Source organism: Sinocyclocheilus grahami, unplaced genomic scaffold (genome assembly GCF_001515645.1).
Source record: "Sinocyclocheilus grahami isolate Dianchi unplaced genomic scaffold, SAMN03320097.WGS_v1.1 scaffold752.1, whole genome shotgun sequence".
In the NCBI taxonomy this organism is placed as follows: domain Eukaryota; kingdom Metazoa; phylum Chordata; class Actinopteri; order Cypriniformes; family Cyprinidae; genus Sinocyclocheilus; species Sinocyclocheilus grahami.
The window spans coordinates 146,093-158,512 of record NW_015505931.1 but is presented as its reverse complement, the minus strand read 5'-3'; the positions used below and the strand labels follow the sequence as shown (position 1 = coordinate 158,512).

Sequence of the window (12,420 nt, the reverse complement as noted above, 5' to 3'; positions counted from 1 at the left end):
GTTACCCAGATAAACTTACCACAGCCGAGGCTTGTTTTTAAATCTGTTTAAGACTGTCTGATATGAAAATTAAGCAAGCAACATGCTTGTTGCAAAGCTATCTAGTGTATTGGTAAGGATTTTTGTCTATGCTCAGATTGAGGACACGTAACACAATGAGCACAAATGTCAATGGGAGACGGCCAACCTAGAAACTGATGAGTTGATTTGAGTTATTATATGCTGTTGTTACAGACTTTTTAAATGGATGCTGAAGGTTTTAGGCCAGGTAGAATCATGCCAGTGATTCGAATCAATCGAATCGATTCACTAAGATGATTCGCTTACTGATTCATTCAGATGCCTTTTCAGTACGAGTGTTTGAGTCAATCATTCACTCAACCGATTCGTTAAACTCATTATCCTTTAATACAATCTATGTCCCTACAAGTCTACAAAGAAAGCTCTAGTGAGAGAGTTTTACTTGTTAACTGACAACAAAACAGGTCATTCAACTGCATTAATTTGAATATGAGCAATACTATAAATAGAATAGCCTAAATAAAATAGTAATGAGTTTCAGTAAACGTCATTACGTCATGTGAATTGTGTGTGTGTGTGTGTGTGTGTGTGTGTGTGGTCATAATTCTTCCTCGCCGCTCTCCTTGTCAACGCGATTGAACGATATGCCTCATTCCTCCAGATCATTCACGAATTGTATTCGAAGCCAATGGTTCAGTGACAATTCTCCGAGTCTCGTTCAGTAAAGGGGCGTATTCGTTCAAACGATCCAACCAATGAAAATCTCCTTCCACAAGCCCACACTCGAATATTATTTGCTGACGGCAAATGGAGTCACGCCCTTACTTGGACGAACAAAACACGAGTCAGTGCAAGGGATTGAACGAACGATTCACTTAAATTATTTGTTCACTCCGCTATTCGACATTCTAGTACTTTGCCGTTATAATCATACCAGTTATTTGCTTTCTCTGCAGAGGTAGATGTACATTTCCACATTTCTTTCACAATTGTTAACATGGATATTTCTCAAGACTCTGAAAACTCATCTCTGCTTCTCTCTAACTCGTCGGGACATATACAAGGTAGGCATTTATTTCAGGGAAACCGTATTGTGGAAGTGAAGATATAGAAATCCAGTTTGTTTTGATTTAGAACTTAAGCTGCTTTTAAGAAAAAGTAACGTATTGTTGTTATTATTATATAACGAAATGTTATAGCCTACATTGTATGAATATGTAGCTCTTTCGTTCTTTCTTTCTTATGTGCATTCATAATAGAAAGTATGTATTTTAGGCACTGTGGCTACAATTTCAAGTTTATCTCCATAACAACTGCATAATAATTATTTAATTAGCATAAGAATGAGCAAAATGCTGTTTAATAGATGCCATACACCATATGTCAACATTTTTCTCTTATGTACTTTATATATTTTATGTATTATAAATACACACACACCACATCTGGATCTTGTTTTTATATGTGATTTCATTGTGTGCTTAGCGACCATGAGGGACCAGTATGGAAATGCCATCTTGCCCAGTGTTTTTGGGACCATATGTTTTTTTGGCATCACTGGAAATTCTATTGTCATCTACACCATCATTAAAAAGACAAAATGCCAGGCTAAACAAACGGTACCAGACATTTTCATATTCAATCTCTCTATTGTGGATTTGCTTTTCCTCCTCGGCATGCCCTTTCTCATTCATCAGCTCATGGGAAACGGATCTTGGTGTTTTGGAGCCACTATGTGCAAAGTCATCTCTGCCCTAGATTCGAACAGCCAGACCGTGAGCACCTACATCCTCACAGTTATGACCTTGGACCGTTATGTGGCTACTGTTCACCCATTCCGCTTTAACCACGTCCGGACAACCTGTGTCGCCAGTTGTGTGGTGGGAATGGTGTGGGTGCTTTCTCTCATCTCAATTACTCCCGTTTTAATGTACACTGGCTTGATGCCTCTCCACAACGGCCAGGTGGGATGTGCTCTCCTGCTACCGAATCCATCCATCAACGTCTGCTGGTTCACTATCTATCAGTTTGTGCTGGCATTCGCCCTTCCGCTCATGATTATCTTTGTGGTGTTTTTTAAAATCTTGAAGCACGTGTCTACCACAGTGGCTCCTCTGCCCCCAAGGAACCAACAAGTGCGCACTAAAAGTGTGACTCGGATGGCTGTGGCCATCTGTTTGGCCTTTTTCATCTGTTGGGCTCCGTACTACATCCTTCAGCTTGTCCATCTGGGAATACAGAAACCCAGTGCCTCGTTTTATTATGTCTATCACGTTGCCATTAGCATGGGTTACACTAACAGCTGCATTAATCCTTTTCTTTATATTATTCTGAGTAAGACCTTTAAAAGGCAGTTTATAGTGGCCATCCAGCCTGCACACAACCACTTTCGGGTCAACCCGAGTAGCACGGAGGCCACTGTGTCCCTCCGTCTGGCTGCTGACTGCCAAAGACATTTACCTGTTAACACCTCAGAGTAATATACTAATTTTTTTTTTCCTTAAAACATCCTAATTGAAGAATTGATCAACCTGATAAAAAAAAATTAAGGATTCAAAAAATAAAAAGGAAAAAACAAAGTGATGGAACAATAGATCAACATTTTGTCATCTCTGTGTGTGTATTTGCATTTGCATTGTGTATTACACAATTCCTTAATGATGACCATGTATACTAGGGGGAAAAAACTGTAAATATAAATATGTGAACTTTGTATCATTTTATTTGATCCCCTGAAATATTACTGTAATTTATGTAAACTGTGTGTGTGTGTTTTAGTGGAACAGGAAACAATTTAGCAGTAAGTGTTGAGTATTGTTAATGTGCTTGAAATTTTATTTTGTGGACTGTTGTTTTGGCAGACACTCTTGATACTGTATATAGAAAACTCAAAAGCCAGTGTTTTTCAATCACGCACAAAGAAAATAAAAACTTACCATATGTTGTTAAGCATTGATATGAGTATGCTTCTGTATAATCTAGTCAAGTGTAATTTAAACTTTTCAATTAATTAAATGTATTTAAATATTTTGTAGTAGGGATGTCAAAAGTACGGGTATTTTGTTACACACTAAAATTAATAAAATATAATATTCAGTTTTTCTACTACCAGTAGTATCAACTGCTATGCTTGTTTTGCAGATGAATTCATTTAAGCATATTTGGTTACGTCTTAAGTCAGTGTAAGCTATTTTTTTTATTTTGGATGTGTCAATTTCGGACCCGTTCATATATGTAGCCTGTAGCATTGACATTCTCTGTTATGCCATTAATATCAATCAAACATTGAATTTTTTTCTATTGTTTGTACTTTGATCTATTATATTGTAGACTGTTTGCTTATCTTGAATCACTTGAGAACATTTACAAAATGCTAGTTTAATCAGTGGTTTTAAAAGTGGTACTGAGAATCATGAAATTTCACTCATATTGGTATTGACTACTGATATTTTGCTGTTCTGACAATGATAGATGGATAGATAGATAGATAATAGTAGTATTAATATTGTCAATACAATGCGCTCATTTGGTGTTTCAGAAACATTTCATATTATCAGTGTTGAAAAACGTATGTGAGAAATATATGAAATAGAAATATGTATTTATATATATATATAAACCCACACACTATTGTTACTAGATTTTATGTCCTTCAGAGTCATAATGGTATAAGTAGCATGTTCCCTTATAAAAGACATGTTTAAAAAAAGAAGTGAATGTCTTTTTGAAGCTTCAAATTAAATCTTGTAACATTGTGATTCATCTTGAAGATGCCTGTTGTGGTTCAAGGCTTCTTGAAATTCTATTGAGAAAATAATTGGTAAAAGTACTTGGACACAATGCTGCTTGAGAGGTGTATGGACAGTTGTGTCCTGGTGTTTTGTGTAAATAGATAGATCCTTGAGTCATAAAAAGAAGCTTGAGGAAAATGATGCCTCAGTACAGCACCCATTTACCATCCAACTGGGCGCATCAACAATAATCCCATCGTGTTCAGCCAGGAATCTTGGGGTGATCCTTGATGATCAGCTGACCTTTAAAGACCATATTGCAAAAACAGCAATATCATGCAGGTTCACACTACACAACATCAGGAAGATCAGACCCTTCCAAATAGAGCATGCAACACAGCTTCTCATCCAGGCCCTTGTCATTTCTAGGCTGGACTATTGCAATGCTCTTCTGGCTAGACTTCCAACATGTGCAATCAGACCTCTGCAAATGATTCACAATGCAGCAGAACGTCTTGTTTTCAATGAGCCCAAGCCACTCCACTTCTCATCTCTCTGCACTGGCTTCCAGTCGTAGCTTGCATCAAGTTCAAGAAATTGGTGCTTGCCTACAGAACTGCCACAGGCGCTGCACCCTCCTACCTCCACTCTCTCCTATGCATTTACATCCCCTCCAGAAGCCTATGTTGACTGAAACCTTGTATAACGGGCACTTCTCATGTTTATTGCCATCTTATGATGAATCACTTGTATTCCACAACTGTAAGTCGCTTTGGAAAAAAGCATCTTCCAAATGAATAAATTTATAAATGACAATGTAATGTGTAAGATATTAATACGTAACATTTTGTCAAAGCAACAGCAGTCTCATGGTAACAGAAGCACCTATTTCTCAATACATTGCCCCTTTATATGCCCAATGTCACCAAATCTGAGTAGCCTTTTTATCTTGAAAGAAAATGCATTATTTTCTTTTATCACACTTCACTCCATTGCTGCATACATAAGAGCTGATAATAACAGGAAACATTAACAAAAAATAAATAAATAACAAAAAAGGGGAAGGACAGTGAACATGTCAGGTTCTTAGAAATGTACTCTCTGTTCATGTTTCAAATGGCTTTGAAAAACATTCATACCATTCACAAGAAAGGTTTAAATTTTGTTTGTCATGCGGTGTAACCATGAAGTAAAAGGTAATTTTCCTTACACCTTGAATACGTGATTGTGAACGGAATTATTTCTGCCACAACCTTATCGCCTGCGGCCAAAATATTGACAAAATACACTCAAGAAAAGAGTTTTTCAAATATTAATAGCCTAAACACTGAAGCCACTTGGTTATGATGTTAAAATGTATATTTTTCTATATAATGGAAAGAAAACATATACCAACCTACTTTTCAAGGTTTTATTTTGCAAAATATTATTCTTTTAATCAGGCACTTTTTTCTTCATTGTAATTTCAGACAATTGTATTGCCCTGACATTCCTGACCTATTTTGATAAGTATTAATAATTCAGAAATTATACTCATAATCATAATAATCTATTCAAGTCACATTGATAATATTTTTAAATTAATTAGTGGATGCTAACATATAAAAAGTGTCATGTCATTCACCAACAGGCTAAATTAAATAACAAAATCAGATCTGAAAGTTTTATATGTCGATGCCATTATTAGTGTTAAACAATCTAATAACTAGGTATATAAGAAAGAAATAACATAGAAAAAGAATACTGTTTATCCAAAACTATTATATAACCATTATGATCTGTCATGATCTGATTCGATACGGTGCCGTGAGTATTTAAGACATACTGCTGCTGCACAAATAGCATATATATAATAACCCCCCAACAAAGCTGGAACGAGAAGATAAACAAACAGCCAAAATGTGTATGCTGCTGTGAGCATGAAACGTACTGCTGCTATGCAATTATATGCTTGAAAGCATCCCCATAAGGCAGAAGAGGAGATGAAATGATAACGCCCCCCAAAATAAGTAGATCTATAGCAAAGAAAGATGTACTGCTGCTGCTCCAGAGAGCCATGAGACCTAGTGTTTGCTATCTATGTGTGCCAGGGCCTGCTTTGCCGAATGGCTAGTGGACTATTGCTGTGTGTACCTGATTGGTTGACCAGATAGCTAAAACTAGTGACTTGACTTAAATGCATTTCTGGGCTAGTGAAGCCCAGAGAAATTAATTAGTGGCTTAGCAATGTGAACCTGAGTGCTGTACCCTTTTAACTAATGACCTAAATAACTATGTGTGTCTGAGCCAATATTGCTCAAACTTACCTAGGTAGAAACATGCACTATGTGTGGCATTAACAAACAGGAATCATGTTGTAGGCTGATAGATGAAGTAACTCCCAGCAACCACCTGACTCAGGCTCAGGTGACCTGCGCAAATAGTTTTAAATTGTGTCATTCAATATTTGTCATAGTCATTATCCTCTTACCTTTTTCCCCCCTCACATTAACATTCATCAACGTCACTGCAATGAAAATATACTTACCTTTAAACTATTAATTAGCTAACAAAATGTGTTCTGCAAAAGAATAAACTGATATTGTTCACTTTTAAATAACTTTTTAATCTAAACCGCGAGTGCAGCGCATTAGCATTCCGTTAGCCTGTTAGCTTGTCATTTGCACCTATCGTTTCTTTTTTTCTCTCTCTCGCTCCGTTTTTCACGAGTTCATCAAACAACTGTGGTAAGTTGGAATCATTTAACAATCACGGTGAGTAATGGCTTCTCCTGTTATTGTCACTTGTACTGCTTGCCACATGTATAGTGTAGCTTTCTCTGACAGCGGTGAGGGATTCACATGTGATAAATGCAGGGAAATAGTTAGGCTGACAGAGAAGATCTCAGAACAAGAGACACGCATCCAAACTTTAATTGAGGATAGTAAGAATGTGAGGGCCTTAGATACGGCTTTGAATGCGACTAGCTTAGCGAGTCCCGTACATTGTTCGGTTCCGGTTGCAGAGCCCCTGCAGCAGGGCGACTGGGTGACTGTGAGGCGGCATAGTCGTGGGACAAAACACCGCTCTTCCATTCCGATTAAATCTTTAAACAGGTTCTTCCCACTCAGTGACGCACCCACTGAGAAACCTGTTGAAAGAGCCCTAGTAATTGGCGATTCTATTGTACGAAATGTGAAAATAGAGACACCACCCAGCCAATGTTTACCGGGAGCCAGAGTGCCTGACATCTTGGCAAATTTGAAATCGCTGGCTAATGCTAAACGTAAATTCAGTAAGATTGTTAATGAATTTGAAGTCTGACTTCGCCAGTCGGAGATCACTAAAAATAACATAAAGAGGTGTGTGAACTTGCAAGTACGATGTCAGACACTGTAATATGCTCTGGTCCCCTCCCAGCTTACCGTGGTGATGAGATACATAGCAGACTGTCATCACTCAATGGCTGGATGTCTAAGTGGTGCCCGCAGAATAACAGGTTTTATAGACAATTGAGCGAATTTTTGGGCCAGACCAGACCTGTTGAAAAGAGATGGTCTTCATCCCTCCAGGGGTGGTGCCGCTCTTCTCTCTAGAAATATGGCACATAGTCTTAGATTTTGTACTTGACTAACTAGGGCCCGGGTCAGGAAGCAGACAGACTGGCTAAACCAACCATCTGCTAGCCACCTCACATCACAGAAGTCAGTTAACTCTCAGCACATAGAGACTCTTTCACCTAGATATCATACTATAGAGACTGTGTCTGTTCCCCGAACTAGCAAAAACAAAAAACGTCCAAAACAATTTAAGTGTAACAATTTAATTGATGTTCAACAAATAAAAACAGATATAATACAGATAAAATTTTGTACTTGACTAACTAGGGCCCGGGTCAGGAAGCAGACAGACTGGCTAATGAGTCAAAAAATGAGTCTACACCCCAAGATTGTGGTTATAAACATGAGCCGCGTCCAAAAGGTAAAAGGGGAGGTGTTGCTACAATTTATAGTAATATTTTCAGTATTTCTCAGAGCTCTGGTTTCAAGTATAATGCATTTGAAGTAATGGTGATTCAAATAACATTACCCAGAGAAACAAGTGTTAGATATCATACTATAGAGACTGTGTCTGTTCCCCGAACTAGCAAAAACAAAAAACGTCCAAAACAATTTAAGTGTAACAATTTAATTGATGTTCAACAAATAAAAACAGATATAATACAGATAAACAAATGATAAAGCTTGGCTTAATGAATATTAAATAAATTTCTACAAAAGCGCTTTTTGTAAATGATATGATCACAGATCATAAGTTAGATTAGCTCTGTTTAAAACCTGGCTAAAACCAGATGATACATTTTTTAAAAATGAGTCTACACCCCAAGATTGTGGTTATAAACATGAGCCGCGTCCAAAAGGTAAAAGGGGAGGTGTTGCTACAATTTATAGTAATATTTTCAGTATTTCTCAGAGCTCTGGTTTCAAGTATAATGCATTTGAAGTAATGGTGATTCAAATAACATTACCCAGAGAAACAAGTGTTAATGATAAATCCCTTGTGACGTTTGTACTGGCTACTGTATACAGGCCACCATACAGACTTTATAAAATGTTTTTGCTGATTTTCTTGTAGCCAGTTAGTGCTGGCTACAGATAAAGTCTTAATTGTTGGTGATTTTAATATCTATGATGTTGCAAAAAGATGCATTGGGATCAGCATTTATAGTCATTCTGAACTCCATTGGGGTTAGACAACACGTGCCAGGGCCTACTCATTGTCGGAATCATACTTTAGACTGTCACATGGAACTGATGTTAATGGCGTTGAAATTCTGCAGCAGAGTGATGATATCTCGGATCATTATCTAGTCTCGTGTATACTCCATATTGCAGTGGCGGGCCATGCATTTTACACCTAGGCCTTCAGTGGTGTCCTACATGAATTAATCCATCTCTTCATACATCATAATGATGCCACGGCTATAGAAACCATAAATATTACACAGTAATGCAGTATAACAGGGCACTACATAACAGACAGGTATCTTATGTAGCGAGAATGAATGCCATTACTAAAGAAATAAACTTTGCTGCGATGGGCTTTGGCTCTCCGTCTGTGGTGGGGTCGGGCTGACGCTCTCCGCGAATATGGGTGATGGTGGGCTGGGCCCTGGGTCCAGAGTGGGGCTGGTGTCCTGTGGATCGCTGCTGTGGCCATCGCGTACAACGCGCCCACTCAACAAAGGCAGCAAGGCTCTTTCGAGGACCGTCCCCGGACAGCTGCGCTCGTGTGAAGGTGTTGAGTCCAGCTTGATAAAACGAGCAGAGGCAGCTGTCCGGGTAGTATGTCAGGTTAGCGAGAAACACAAAGTCTTCGGTGTGATCCTTGAGAGAGCGATCCCCCTGCTCCAGCAGGAGGACCAGGTCGGCAGGATCATCCATAAATAAAACTAAAACTGACAAAAACGAAAAAAACAAAACACAGGGAAACACGTCGCTTTACTTTTTCAGGGTCCGGTCTTCTGCCACGGTGTGGTGTGGGAGAGAAGCACGTAAACGAAGATGATTACAACAAACAGTCTTTAAAGGGCTCATATGATGCTGCTAAAAATAACTGTATTTTGTGTATTTGGTGTAATGAGATGTGTTTATGCGGTTTAAGGTTAAAAAAACACATTATTTTACACATACTGTACATTATTGTTTCTCCTCTATGCCCCGCCTTTCTGAAACGCGTTGATTTTTACAAAGCTCATCGTTCTGAAAGAGCGAGGTGTGCTGTGATTGGCCAGCTATCCAGTGCGTTGTGATTGGCCGAATACCTCAAGCGTGTGACGGAAATGTTACGCCCCTTACCAAACTGTGATGATGCCCTGTCATGCCGGAGCGATGATTCAAAAACATGAAAACCCATTATAAACGAGGCATTCGTTGCATCCAGTGGGGACATAATTATGGATTATAATGAAACTTATACTGTCTTATGGGGACATAATTATGGATTATAATGAAACTTATATCTTTTTACGCGTTGGGTTGCATCGTGCCGCGTAAACATAAAACCATGTCTGCATTTGTGATTGGAGAAATGACAAACAACAAGCACTACTCTACACTGCCCAAAAAACTCGCTTTAAATATATAAAATATCAAAACTCTTTAAATATAAAAGATGTACGTACTTACAGTCTGTGAGTCAGAACAGCCGGCATTGTAGTCAACTCTTCCAGGATCAGGAAACAGTCCTCCATAACATGTGCTGCACACATCCGAATATTTGGGTTGAAGTGTTCTGGAACAGTGTTGTAAATACAACTTAACCACTGATTTCTAGTCGTGTCCATTTTTGGAAGGCCAAACAAAGTAGTTTCGTTTTCACAACGAAACAGCATCACACCGCGGCCTACATTGAGCAGAGGCCAGTGGCTAGCGTGAGGAACGGCCGGAGGGTTAGAGTGAGTAGAGGCGGGTGGGCTTGAGAATGGCACGGCCGGCGATTTCGACGAAGGAACGTCCGGAAGGACATGTGACGACTCGGGGCTGGACTCCGCTTCGTCCACAGTGAAAGCCGATCCGGCGATTGACAGCGCAAAGTTGTAGTATTTCCTCAGCAACCAGCACGGATCAGCTCCAGGCATGACGAAGCAGATATCGTCCTCTTTTGGAAGACCAAACAAATTAGTTTCGCTTTCACAACGAAGCACATAGCATCTTTACAACATGGCGGCGGAAACAACAATACTACAGCGAGAATAAAAGTTACACCTTCTTTCTTTGCGTGAACATTTGGGTGGCATTATGCAAATCTTCCCACATAGCGACGTAGATATGTGGGGGCGTGTTAGAACAAGCCATTTTAGGTAGGTGTGGCTGACTCTTAACTTTTATAAAGAATATCTCTTTGGATTTGAGACTTTAGTCTTTGCAACTTTACAGATCTTCTTTATGCACCAGGAGCTTGTAACACTCCAAAGAGAAAGGAAAACTTGAAATCGCATCATATGACCCCTTTAATGCTCCACAGAAGGGTAATCCACAGCAGGGAAACAGCACACACACACACACACACACACACACACACCAGGGTAATACAGACGTATCCATAGACGAGACCAGACAACCAAACACTGAACAGAATGCAACTTATATGGGGAACGTAAATGAAGATAACTGACAAGAAACACCTGAACATAATGACACAATCAAGGGGAGACAGAAATTAGGTCAAAGGGACACAAGGGATGAAATGAAAACAAACACAAAAGTCCATAAGGTGTTACACATATAGCTAAAGCTGCATATTCAACTACTTGTTACAAATATGGTAGAACCATCACTTCTACCACAAAAGACTGCTTTGTAAATAATCTTCCTGACGTATCTTCCTTCCTCAGTATATCCAATAGCTGAACAGAAACGACTAAATCTCTCTTTTCTAGCACTTTAGATACGGTTGCTCCTTTACCCTTAAAGAAGATTAAGGAAAACAGTTCCGACACTGTGGTATAACGAGCACACTCGTGCCTTAAAGAGAGCAGCCCGGAAAATGGAGCGCAGCTGGAAGAAAACAAAACTAGAGGTATTTCGTATTGCATTGCGGGTAAGCACTTCTACTTATAGAAAAGGTCTAAAAACGGCTAGATCTACTTACTTTTCTTCTCTTTTAGAAGAAAACAAACACAACCCCAGGCATTTATTTAATACAGTGGCTAAATTAACGAAAAATAAAGCATCAACAGATGCAGAGATTTCCCAACAGCACAGCAGTAATGACTTCTTTACTTCCAAGATCGATACTATTAGAGATCAAATTATAACCATGCAGCCGTCAGCCACAGTATCGCATCAGATAGCTCACTATAGATCCCCTGAGGAACAATTCCACTCATTCTCTGCTATAGGACAGGAAGAATTGTATAAATTGTCAAATCATCAAAACCTACAACATGTATGTTAGACCCTATTCCATCTAAGCTACTAAAAGAGGTGCTTCCAGAAGTCATAGATCCTCTTCTGAATATTATTAATTCATCAATGTCTTTAGGATATGTCCCTAAAACCTTCAAATTGGCTGCTATTAAGCCTCTCATTAAAAAACACAACTTGATCCAAGAGAATTAATTAATTACAGACCGATCTCAAATCTCCCTTTTCTGTCAAAAATACTAGAAAAAGCAGTATCCTCTCAGCTATGTTCCTTCTTAAGCCCGGGATACACTGCACGATTTTAGCAATCCTATAAGATCATTACTTTATCACACTGTGCGACATGGATCGTTTAAACTTGGGTACGACAAGCATGTAGACTGTACGATGATGACACCTATTGAATCGTAGGTTGCGACAGCTGCGACACATGTTAGCGCAACGTCATCAGCATGCGCTAGTGGTAAACAAATACCGGTACTTCAAGATGGATCGCGCTTTGGCAGTTGTGCTTTTCATGTGCGCTGAAACAAAGAAGAGGCGCCGGCAGAAGAGGGCAATATGGACCCGCTCATGGCTCGGGAAAAGAGGACAACTTGGGATGCCAGTTTGGCACAGGGAGCTTGGCAGCTGCAGTTCCTTTTTTGGTGCGGTCATGATAGCAGCTAGAGGACACATGGTACAAACATGCCCTCTGCTGCCACAACTCAACAAGAATTTGTTCTTTATGGGTATCTCACATACCAGTATACATTCTACTT

At 39.2% G+C, this 12,420-nt stretch overlaps 1 protein-coding gene across 1 annotated transcript; it reads left to right on the top strand.

Annotated features, from left to right (window-relative positions):
* The first annotated feature begins 988 nt into the window (after positions 1-988).
* Positions 989-2,930, top strand: mchr1a (melanin-concentrating hormone receptor 1a). Its single transcript, XM_016245354.1, has 2 exons — positions 989-1,085; positions 1,507-2,930. Exons 1-2 carry the CDS (start codon positions 1,019-1,021, stop codon positions 2,499-2,501), a joined length of 1,062 nt encoding a protein of 353 aa, XP_016100840.1. The 5' UTR covers positions 989-1,018; the 3' UTR covers positions 2,502-2,930.
* The last annotated feature ends 9,490 nt before the right edge of the window (positions 2,931-12,420 follow it).